Source organism: Myripristis murdjan, chromosome 8 (assembly GCF_902150065.1).
Source record: "Myripristis murdjan chromosome 8, fMyrMur1.1, whole genome shotgun sequence".
NCBI lineage: Eukaryota > Metazoa > Chordata > Actinopteri > Holocentriformes > Holocentridae > Myripristis > Myripristis murdjan.
The window spans coordinates 15776941-15789553 of record NC_043987.1 but is presented as its reverse complement, the minus strand read 5'-3'; the positions used below and the strand labels follow the sequence as shown (position 1 = coordinate 15789553).

The 12613-nt window shown below is 41.6% G+C and overlaps 1 protein-coding gene across 1 annotated transcript in view; it reads right to left on the bottom strand.

Annotated features, from left to right (window-relative positions):
* Nucleotides 1-344: 344 nt before the first annotated feature.
* The window catches only part of lmtk2 (lemur tyrosine kinase 2), a 33932-nt gene continuing 21663 nt past the window's right edge, over nucleotides 345-12613 (bottom strand). The window contains exons 7-14 of the mRNA XM_030056867.1: nucleotides 10705-10835; nucleotides 7785-7869; nucleotides 7263-7384; nucleotides 6253-6402; nucleotides 2976-6066; nucleotides 2717-2849; nucleotides 2381-2632; nucleotides 345-1732 (exon numbers count right to left, since the gene is read on the bottom strand). Of these exons, the coding sequence (XP_029912727.1) occupies nucleotides 1704-1732; nucleotides 2381-2632; nucleotides 2717-2849; nucleotides 2976-6066; nucleotides 6253-6402; nucleotides 7263-7384; nucleotides 7785-7869; nucleotides 10705-10835 (3993 nt within the window). The 3' untranslated portion in view covers nucleotides 345-1703. The remainder of the gene's footprint in view (nucleotides 1733-2380; nucleotides 2633-2716; nucleotides 2850-2975; nucleotides 6067-6252; nucleotides 6403-7262; nucleotides 7385-7784; nucleotides 7870-10704; nucleotides 10836-12613) is intronic.

The window sequence follows — 12613 nt, the reverse complement described above, 5'->3', positions numbered from 1 at the left end:
TGTATGGCTCATGGAGTTTGGAAGAACTGTTTTGATAGCTGTACATAAACAAAGACTTTGGAAAAAAAAAAAAAAACATCACTTTGCATTTCCATTTGAATTATGTTTCTATACATAAATTGATCATGATATACATATACCCCAATCAACCCTGCTGTGCAGCCACTGAGATAATAGATGGTGATAAAATCCTTTTAAAATGCAACTTGGGGTGGGGAGGGTGGGGGGAGTTACCTTTAGCTGGAAAAGGTGATCTGAGCAGGTTAACTGGTCTGGTTTGACACAGTAGAAAAAAATGCAAAAGGCAAACAGAAAACTACTAATGACAGTAGAAGGAATAGTGATTTTTGTTCTAGTAGTGAATTCTTATGGAGCTTCAAGTCCCTGCACATTACCAAAAAAATGCTGTCGTTTTTATTAAGTCATCCTATAACCTCAAATGTAAATATCAACTAATTAAATTCATTGCACATCTGTTTTACAAACAGCTCAAAACATTTTACATTCTGACACTTCAAAATAAAATCTCCTGCTTATTACAGTCTCAATAAATGCATGATTTGCAATTGTAGTGTTAAGAATGGAGGGGTGCAGGTGTCGTTACAGTATAACAGGCACTGATAGGACCCACTAATGAGTAACGGGGACAAATCCATTACCACTAAAGCAACTCCCTATCCATTCAGAGCATGGCAAGAGGCATTACACAATAAATAACTTACTTATAAGTTGTTGGGTTTTTCCACTCAGTCAGATCTCACCTGTAAGGCTATGCTTATTCCTTGTGTAATAAAATCTAGTATTCTTACTGAAATTTCTCAAAAATATGAGAATCCTTAAATGTTCCTTTGAAACACAAAGGAAGGGACATACAGTATATCATCTCTAGGTAAGGGTACTCTTAGCTAAGGTAGTTTATCCAATCATCCTATGACCAAATTGTCCAAACATGATGCTTACTAAAATCCTACCCGTCTCAATCAAAAGCTGCTATAGAAGCACATCGTACAGAATTCAGTTTCTCTCCAACAGGGAGACTGTGACACCTGACAAGACGTGAAGAAAAAACAAATCACTGTTCCAAAAAGGCAACCACCGTTATAATCGCACAATATTGTGAAGTAGCAAAATGAACAATGTTGTTGAGCAACCTTTGATTTCAACTTTTAGGTATGCCCAATGCAAAAAAAGCTTATTTCTATTTGGCTGCAGACATTAAGTTTGCCAGGCCCACTGAGTTAAGATACAGGTCTGGGGCTTAAAAAGGGCATCTTTTTTTTTTTGGTGTTGCAAAAAAGTACTAGAAAAGGAGTGCACTGACTAACACAACAAAAGAGGCAGCCAAACACTTGGAATGCGCTTGATGAGGTTTTTAAAGCAAACATAAAGAAGCTAGGCCCGTTTTTGTTTTTCCAGTGAAATTGCACTGAACAGAAATCACACACACTAATGTTGCTAGAGAGGTGATGAGGCTCAGACTGGGACTGAACCTTGTCTGTCTTATTTGCTAAACGTTGGATTATAGCAGTCCTCCTCATGGCCATCTCCATGAAGGAAAAGAACAGTTCTGCCTGAGAGAAGCCTCCACGGTTTGCACCAAACCATGTCATCTGTCCTTATTCAGCCATCCTCCAACCTTGAAAGTGCGAGTACTGGTTCGTTCCTCGATAGTCTGAAGATACACCGTAGCTTCATTTACGAGGCTAATCCTTCTCCCCATCTTCACTGCTTCCTGAGGTGAACAAAATGGAGAAGAAGAGTCTTCACTAACAGATCACACCTGCACATCAACTGTATGTTTAATTTATGAATGAGTATTTCAAGTTAGGCTTAGAGTTAATGTATATTGTTTAAATTAGGGATTGACAGGCACTAGTTACCAAAGATTGGACTCTGGTCTGTTTTAGTCATTAAAATACAAGTAATAAAAAACATCATGTGGCAAACATAATGTCAACTCTGAACAGTCAGGAACATTTCCTCTGTCAATACACATATAGTTCATTTATGGCGCACCTGATGGGAAAAGGCGTTACAAGCACAGATACTGTATTTAGGAAATAATTTGCAATCACTATGTCAGAGTAGAATGAACAGAACTACTGTAAAAAAAAAAAAAAAAAAAAAAAACTGCTGCAGCAGTGTCTTGTTTTTTTCCTTGTATTTTAATAAATACTACAATGAAATAAGATTATTTCAAAGATCATTATGTGACAGACAATGACCAACTCATAATGGTCTTAGTTGATGCCACTGTAAAAAATGAGCATTTTAGTTGTAAATTCCACAGTGAGATTAAGACTGGAACTGGAATTATCTATTTTATAACTCAATATAAAATATTTTATAGGGTGCGTGTGTGACTGCATTCTCCACTTGCCTCCTTGTTCAATGTCAGAGTCAGTAAGGTGTGTGAGGGAGAAGCTGGCAATGCTGGCCGGTGAGATAGAGAAACGAGAATAGTTCGAGGAGCTGCTCCAACTGGGCTCCGACATGCGCCCTACTGAAGGGGGTGGAGAGGAGTAGTGAGATGCTACAGAGGACGTAGTCTTGGACACTAGGTCCTTAGCTGTCTTGGACAGGAAAGAGGACGCAGGAGAGGAGAAGTCATCATCCCACTCAAAGCCACCACCTGTAGGGATTTAATGAATAAGTCAGAAAACATGCTGTAGGCAGTTTTGATAAGCTGCAGACATTTGCCAAGTTGTGCTGTTACCTTCTTCATCTGTGGAGCTTTCAGAGTTGGTGAACCTGTTCAGGTAGCTGGCAGTAGGAACTGGGCTGCTGAACTCTGAGACCTGGCTATTGGAGCCTGAGGAGTGGTCACCCAGTTCCTTGGTAGGAGTCTCCTGAGAATAGATTGTGTTGGATTTTAGTTACTTAGCATTGCCTGAATTAGACTAACTCTAAACAACTTTCTACTAAATACACATAAAATAACTCTAACATGTTCCCTAAACCATACAATACTTCACCTGGTCAAACAGGTAGACAGTGACATCATCAAAGAAGGAGACTGCTCTTCTGGAGTTATGTGCATCATTCCTCAAAGGAAACTGTGAAGATGCTGCTTCAATGTTCAGCGTGGTGGGTTTCAACAGGCTCTTCAGGTTTTTTGCACTACTGTCATCCGAGACAATAAGTGGCACCTTGTGCACAGTGTCATCCTCACTTTCTGAGCTGGAGCTGTGCAGCCGGTACGCACGCATCTCGTCATCAGAGTCATCACTGTTCTCGTCCTCCTCGTCTGCATCCATACCATCCTCCTGTCCATCTACACCCGAGCCCTCCCGTCTTGCCAGGTAACGTCCTTCCATATCCGGCTCCTTTATTTTGGGACCACTGTCGTTAGCGTAAGTCCTGGTTAGTTTAGCATGAACCATGTTCTCTGGTAACAGCTTTGCCAGTGTAGTGGAAGGAGGTGGAGTCGAGGGCTCTGGATCTTCTGAAGGGTCATTGCACTCTGGCTGATCACAAGACATTAAGTCTGTGTTTCCATCCTCATTATGGCTTTCGACAGAGAGCACCACCTCCTCTTTGCAGTTCTCCTTGGCAGTTGAATCTGGCTCAGGAGATATGCCCCCAACAGAGACAGGAGTTTCTCCAACATCAGCCAGTTCTTCACCAGCTACATGAGTTTCCTTCTGAGACCTCGCAGAATCCACATCTCCCTCCACCATAACCAACTCAACTGATGGACTTGCACTGGCCCCACTATCATTGTCAGCAGAGTTTCTCGGCCACGACACCTCAGCAGAATTTCCAGTGTGTGTTTCCTCAGACTTCTTCTCAGGTTCTGACTCATTGTCTGAGAAGTAGGCAGAGTCTCTGTAGCTACCGCCCATGAATGGTTCCTCAGCAGGAACTATGGGCTCCGGCTGCTGGCCTTCACTGTTCTCATTCTGAGAATCCAGCACACTATCTACTTCAGAGATGACAATTTCTGGTGGAATCAGTGTGGTAGCAGATGTGGGATCTTCTATTTCTTTTCCTTGAGCAACGCTAACTCCATTTTCAACCAAGGAATGCTCTCTCGTGTTGGGCTGAGAGTTCCACTCGGGAGACTCAAGGTTCTCTGTCTCATATCCACTGTCTGCTATTTTGTACGGGGGCTGGAGTTTGTGTGGGACTACTGGAGTGTTTAGCTCCTCTACCTGTTCTCCTAACCTATGGATGTCAATAGAGTCAAATGAGTCTGGTGTCTCAGCTGAGTTATCTACAGTTGGCAGCGTGGTGGAGACACTATCTTCCAGTAAGCTGTCCTGGCTGATCTGGTCCAGAGACGGCCCAGAGACCAGCAGAGAAGACCTGACAAGAGAACCTCCATTAGCATCCAGAAAAGATTCTTCATGGTCTGACAGAGTGGTTTCCAGTCCTACCTCTGTATCGTCAATCATGTCACTAAATAGATCACTTGCTAGGCCTTCACTGTGGCTGTTGCCTGGGCACAATGCATGGACTTGTGGGTTAACAGGCATTGTACTTCCAACAGGCTGAATGCTATCTTCTGAGGTTGCAAGGTCATCTTCAAGGCTAGGACTTTTGGCATCTGTGCACAAGGAGTCTGTAGTGGCACTTTCAGAGAACACATGAGTTTTGTGACTATCAGTTGGACTACCCAGAGCCTCAAATTTCTCTGAGGTAGAATCAAAAGCAGAGTCTATCCCCGTATCTGAGGAATAAAGCAGACCAATATCTTCAGTGGAAGAACTATTTCTAACTGGCAGCTGGTTGCTTGAGACATCTTCTGTGACCACTGTAATGGAAGGCACCAGTGTTTCATTTTCTACCAGAGACTGATCAAACTCCCCTAAGTTGGTACTTGAAAAATTTAAAAGTTCCTGTTTTGGGGATGTGCTACTTTCTATGGGTTTTAAGTTGGTTTCTGCTATGTTTAAGCTGTCCAAGGACTCAAGATTGTCCCAAGAGCTCATTTTGAATCTTTCCTCAGGTTCATGAGCTATACCAGGTGAAAGAAAATTCTGTGGTGAGTTCTTACTTCTCCTTGTTAAACTACAGTCATCTTTAAGCAGGTGCTGCTCTTTGAGAAACAGGAAGTTACCAGCTAGTTTTTCAGTGTTCAGAAGCCTTGTCACGTCTGCGTTCTCCCCCTCCATTTCAACTGACTCCTCCTGGTGACTGGCTTCTGGACCATCCCCTAAAAAAGAATCCCCTAAGTTTTTATCTGTCTCTACCTCCTGGACTTCTAAAGATGCACCTTCATGGAAAGGGTTCCCATTGCGTTCTGGAAGCTCCATAAAGCTCTGTCTCCAGGAAAGGGAGTCGTCTTGTTTGGACTCCCCCTCAATGAATATGTTGTTGTGGTAAGGACTGTCATTCTCAAGAGATGACCAGATGTGGCTGTCAGGTAAAAAAGAGTCCTTGGAGTCAATACTTTGGTGGAAAAAATCTGCATCAGTACTAGACTCATCCAGACGGACATCTTGCAGAACAATAAACTCTTGCCTGTCTGAACTTGTGTCCATGTCTGTCACTCTGTTCTCATTTGCCCCTACAGTACTCTCGCCCTGGTCTTCTAGTTGTATGTAATATTCATTCCCAGTCGATGGCTTCTGTACATCAAAAACCGGCAGGATCCCAGGAATTCCTGAAGGGGTGTTAACAGTTTCTGCGCCCCCTGTTCTGGCCACAGGATCTGGAAAATGGGCCTGGATGTCTTCCTTGGATACAGGGAAAAACATGCTGTGGTAGTTCAATGTTGTGTCCATGCCTGAACGTCCATGGTTGCTGTCATAATGATCGTGCTTGGCTGCCTCCCACACATACTCAAAGCTGAGACCTTTGCTAGTTTCAGTGACTGTGAGCACCTCATCAATCTCTTGTCGCAAGGCATCATCAGCAAACTGCTCTAGGATAGGGAAGGAGGAGTGGCTAACAGTGGTCTGTCTTGTGGAGGGGTTAGGCTTGAGAGCATCCCAGCGTTGTTCAAAATCTTCCTCTATGTCCTTCTGGCCTTGCATGCGCAGATAGATCAGAAGACGATGCACTTCCTCTGCTGTGGCTCGCTTGTCTGGAGACAGCCAGCAGAACTGTAGCACCTCATACCTGAAGTTAGAAGAAAAAGGACTCTGATTTTTCGGACAACATAAATTCACAGTGGCAAAATAACTCCGATAGCTTAACAGCTGATGTGAACAATACCTGTAATCTTATATTCCTTATTTTTACTGATCTGTTTCATATTCAGTGACACAAGAATCACATGTATCAAGGTTAGAAAAAATGTCTTACCATCGATCAGAATAGGGGAGCTCCAGCTGTGGCTTAAAAAGTTTGATTTGCTGCTCCTTGATCACGTGATTGAGGACCTCACGGTCAGATAGATGTGGGTACGGCTGAGCTGCATTCTCAAACAGCTCCCACAGCGTGACCCCTAAGGCCCTGTGGATACATGAGAATAACACAGCTGTTAGGACTTACTGAAGGTCAGCATCTATTACCTCCTAAATAAATGTTTAAGACTTGCTGAAGCTGCATTACCCAAATAATTTGAACCTTAACACAAAATCATGGTATTTCATCAAATGAGTTGCTTTGAATATGCAAAATAATACTGCAAAATATATGTAAACCATAAAGCAGTTATCACAACAGGTGCCAAATCTAATTATTCTCCTAATGAAAAGAGAGTCGCTGATTATGTAAGATACTCTTTGACAACTTAACATATCCTTATTCAGGAGTAAATCTGTTCTTGTAACAAGAGCTATCTTATGTAAGCCTGTGATTTACGACTAGAAGACATTTGGGCACTGAGTCATGAGATCATCAGGGAGGGGTTCAAAGGAGCGTACAGTGTGGAGAGACACTTAGGTGATGCAGTGTCTTCTTCCCCCCTTTCAGACATTAGCCACTCTTGTTGAGATTTACAACCTCTGGTATCAGTGGTCAGGGCTTGTTTTCCATGACACTTTTCAATGACAGTTGAGGTTTTCTGTGATACTCTGCAATGTCTTGTTCCAAAACATGTGATATAACTGTCACTGCAATGCCTCTTACACCTAATAATAAATAATAGGGTAGAGTTGGAATTGAAAGCTTTGAAAATTTTTTTTGAAGCCTCTGACTCAGTACCCAAAAAACGTCTTCCATTCCATCTTAAAATAAATTAGGATAGGATTCAGGTACACCTACAGTTTTTTTTTTTTTTTTTTTTTTTTTTTTTTAATTCTGATATTTATAACAACCTGCTTCTGTTAACTTCTGACAGATGTAGTAAGGAGTTGCAGGCTGATACCTACCACACATTTCCAGGCTTGGTTTGCTCCATAGTAACCACACCTCCATGGCGCTCACCCACCAGCTCAGGAGCCAACCAACGAAGGGGTGCAAACACATCATCTTCTGTGATGATGTAATCCTCCTATAGTAACACAAGCAGGAGTTCCAATCAGACACTGTATTTGCTAATTTTACAAACTGTAACTATGCACTCCAAATGCTCACATCAGCTATTTCTCACTACATGACAGTATACATCCGAATAGAGTGGATGTTAGTTGAACCTGTAAAAGATACATATGCACGCATACATGCAGAGTGAACTCTCACTTTGCATGTCTCTGTTTACATAAAGGCAATGATATGGTGACCTTATATAACAAGCATTAAATTTAGACAGCTAAATTGTGAGATCTGGAGTACTGGAGGACAGAATTAACTTAGAACATATGCAGTGTGTCAAATTACAATATAGTAATCACCAAAACTCTCAAATGTTGTCTCACAAACAACATTTGAAACTGAGACCGGTATCTGCTTACTTTGTATCTGTAAGGTCCAATGCCATAGTCGCCCACTTTGACTGTTAGATCTGCAGTCAGATAGCAGTTCCTCAGAGCTAAATCACTAAGAAAGGAGAGAGCAACAGAGCAGCATGAGTCACATGGATATTTATATATCAGATAGTTACAAATTCACAATTACCAAATAATACCAATCATTAACTGACCAGAAGCCTTTGGGCAAGCCTGTGTTTATAACTAACAAACATATATGACTGATGCTTGGTCATGTCTACCATCACCTCAAACAAACAGCCATTACTGTTTAGCCTGTGTGTAAAGAGCAAAGATGTTTACGTAAACACCACAACTGGTGAATACAAAAGTCATAACTTTATAGACACAGGTCAGGACATGACCAGAAAACAGGGCTGCCGCAGTAAACGCTATGATTGATTGTGTTGTTCTCATGTGGTAAAGCACTGGAAATTAATCTGTGGATGGGAAAGCAACAGTTTAAAAAAAAAAAAAAAAAAAAAAAGACTTTTTTTTAATCATACTATCTAGTCAAGAGCAACAGGATGTTTATCAGCTGCTGTTAATCTCACAGGAGAATCCCTGCCAAAAAAAACCCAAAACAAACAAAAAAACACAAAATAAGTAGTGCACAAGGACCTCTAACAAGGATCACCCCTCTGCTAGTAGCTCGACAAACGAATGATTCAACTGCATCAACTACAGGGGAATTGCTACAAGGGGGTTCTGTCATTTCCTTAAAATCTCTTAGCAACAGAATAAGTGCTACTGTAACTGTCCTGACTTGCTCACACAGCAGCAGGCTATTGTTTCCAGAGAGAAACACAGGCTCTTTCCTGGAGGGAGCACCAGGAGAGGGCGTACCAAACTCTGAGGCTCTGCTAAGCATTAATGGGACATATGGTATCTCATTCAGAGTGACACTCTCATGGAGAGGTAAGTTCTAGTTTCCCCTTAGCCCAACGGCATTCCCAGGGCACAGGTTCCAAAAGCGTGTCTCTCTTACCCCCCATCTACAAACACTGCTGACACTAGTGGTCTTGCTTGCACACAGCCCATCTACTGTCAGACGCACTGAAACCTCTGCAAGATAAATGGAGAGATATTTTAAACTCTCCTGTTCCCTGTCCTCGGCTACTGGCACAGGGGCCAGCATACAGTAACTCTGGTGGCTCACTGGGTCTGACATCTTAACCCTACAAGGCAAATAGACGATGTGGTGGTGATCACTCTCACTTGGATGTCGTTTGATCCAATTTATGGAAGCTGATTTTTGACCTGTTCTGGTAAGGACAAATGAAAACATCCTGCTCATGGTTTTGAATTATTCAAAATGCATGACTCAAATTGGATATGTAATCTTATCGTAACTACAAAAAGCAGTCACAGATGGAACGAAATCGATAACACTGATGATGAAAATACAGCCGGAGTAATCACTGAACCATGTTTCAAAGACAATTCCTGCCAGAGTTTCAGAAAAAGCAGAAAGTTGAGGATGAACACCAGTGTCTGCTGACAAACTAGATTTACAGATGCACCAACACAATGAGTTTCTTCCTCTCCATGGCAAAAACAGCTATGAGTATGCCTGTTTGTGCTCCTTCATAGCAACACTCTCACCCTCACATTTCAAATGCAAGGCCTCGGCTTTGAATGCCAACAAACACTGCTCTGGTCCACTGGGATTTATGATTGAGGTGCTGTACCATCCACAGCACGTCTAACCTACCAAGTCTTTGTGGGCGGACCCAGAGTCATTCAAATATTTTGGCCTTTCAATTTTTGTGGCCCTAACATAAAGTGCTACAGAAATATTTTTACGATAGTCATTTACAGTAGTCCACAAGGGGGAGGTTCCTTTTGAGTTGTAACATGGATTAAAGAACAACGCCAAATATGAGGATATCCTTTTACATGCAAAAAGCAGAATCATCATATCCCTCTGGCACAAGACAGCTGACACCGTGGCAATGCGTGGGAGCTGTGTAATTGGAACCCTTTGAGCTTATTCTAAGCATGCAAAATAGAGCCAATGAGCTGAGCATCGTATGCTACCCCAGAGCCACACATTCCCTGCACCCCCTGTACCCCTCTGACTGCTAGCAGCTACACACCCAGTACTTGCTGGGGTAAAAATGAAAACGAAACAGAGCCACACTGCTGTACACACCTTTTTTGGAGAACACTGGTTCTCTTGAGACTGGCTACACAGTATGGAGTAAAGAAAAAACTAACAGTAGACTGAGGTCTTTACAGTTGTATCTTTACTGGCTTGTGACAGAGTACTTGCCATGTGATAGGGAACTGAATAAAGATTTCTAAACAAAACAAAACAAAAAAAGCATTATACTTGTTCCAACAATGCACATTTAAGTATTTACACATAATGTGGATTTAAGTTATCTGTAGTTTAATATGCTTCAAGTAGTCTAATTTAAAATACAATATGAGCCTAATCAATATTTTCTTAAAAAAATTCAAAAGCCAAACGATGTCAGTAATCTTGTGCCAGACAAGAGAAGCACATCAAGGGTAACACAATTAAGTTGATGATGACTCACCGAAGCACTTTGCCTTTTGTTAAAAAAAGAACATGACCAAATGCATAATAAATTACTTGCTTGCTAAATCAAAGTATATTGATCCACAAACACAAAATGTTGGCTCACCGACAACTGGAAAGTATTTGGGAGAAGGGTACGTAAAGGCAAATGCAACATGAGGAGTGAAACATAGTTGTTTGTTGTCATTTCTGGATACCACTGATAGGGTGAGTACTAGTCAACAGTTGAGTTATTTGGCAAATGAGGGGGTATACAACTTGTAAAAATGAAACACTTGGCTTAGTGGGTCTAAATTGTGTGAGCTTAGCTGAGCCCTTTCAAAACAGTGAGAAAGTACTGCAATTTCAAAGTGCTACCTGTGCAGGAAGTTGTGTTTGTGAAGGTGAGTGACACCAGCAGCTATTTCACAGGCCATCCTCTGCAGCTGCAACAGCTCAGCATTTCTGAACATCCAATCCTGCTGAGACAGATAGCCCCGCAGATCCCCCTGCAAACACAAACACACATACACACATGCAGCTACATTAATTTGTTAATACAAAACATTTGAAACATCCAGTAATTCTGGCACAGTTTTATTTGTGGTACAGTGGCAGTGGTTAATGTCAAATGCACTGTGCAGAGCCCACCACACAGGGGCAGTATGCTCTTCTATTCCTGTCCCCTCAGCACCTCTAACTGCTGATGGGGAAAAGGACCAAATAAGGGTAAGGCTGTATAATGGACCTCTATGCTGTGTCACGGAGATTTAAAAATAAAAGAGTCCAGCTCAGGTCAGTGGGATAGAACTGTGCCTCTGTGTCTGGTCAGGCTTCTGAGCCTGTGATGAGACAGACAAAAATTAACAGCATGTCCCATGAGGGAAGAAGGCCAAGATAATTCAAGTCTTAATTACATCCCACCATAATAAACACATACAGGCATACACACAGCTACAATATGATGTCATGTCTTATCGTAGAATGTAATCAGCTCAACATGACATCTGATCATAGTGAAATGAGAAGTAAATAAAAAGCAGCAAATCCAGAACAGGACATTTACTTCTATTTAGCTAGCAGACTGACACTGGTCTTTGTGTTGGACTGACTCCTGAGGGATTTTAAGTTTGAATTACAATAAGGGTCCCAGCTGTGTGTAGATTCACACCCCAGGGCAGGTTGGGCAACTATGGTTGATTCCCATTCAAAGTCAAACAAACTAAATGGTACAGTATATTTTCAGCTTTCCTCATACAATCAGCCAACAACGCTGTAAGGATCCTACCAAAACCAGTGCAAACTGAGTTAAACTGCATTTTGAATGTTTACAAAATTTACGCAAAACTTGAAAATTGGGTTAGAAATAGTGGGCATGAAAACATTAAATTGAGCCTTCCCTAATTTCAAGGACAAAGATACAGACACTGGTCACAATACAGCTTAACAATAACTGAAATATTAACAAAATGAGAATATGGCAAAGTGCAATATCCAAATTACAGGAGCTGCAATTTCTTTTTTAAAGGTAAAATGCGTCATAAAAGCACATATCAGTTCAATAGTTTTGGTGAAAATGAAAAAATATGACATAAAAATAATCCCTCAACTAAAATTGGGAATCATATTCCAATAACAATATCTGTCAAGGTAACTGCACTATGATTTTGTTTTTATAACCATATCGCTTTGCCTTAGCTCAAGATAACTGTCATAACTCGAGAGTGATATCAAGTCTAATTTCCCCAGAGTGTGAATAAAGGGCCAGGTAAACCATGGAGATCGTGGAGATCATGCTCACCACGATGGCTGAGAGTCCCAGATCACTGAGCACAAGAAATCTCCCAAGAGGAATGTGAGACTGAGAATGCACACCCACATTCACAACACACACGCACAAAGCCCAGAGTCACATAATATATGAAGTGCTTTCAGTAAAAATGTCAAGCCACATGACTTAAAACTATTGGCTGGGTGTGTATTTCTGTGTGTGTACATGTGAGGGAGTGCTCCATGTGTGTCTATTTACAGAGGAACCACTTCTTTAAGTCATGTTACTACTAGCAGCTTAGATCAGTCATCTTACATAATCATTATAGTCAGCCCCCCTGCCCTCTCCTCAACAACAAACTAGTCAGCTCTGAGAAGAGGTATTCACAGAAAAGCTATATTCAAAATATATGGTGACCTATACTCTGTCTGTTTATTTGTGAGTGCTCCAAAGCAGCTGATTTGGTCTGCGCTCCAGGTGGAGAGTCCACTGCTGTTGACCAACCAACATCAACAG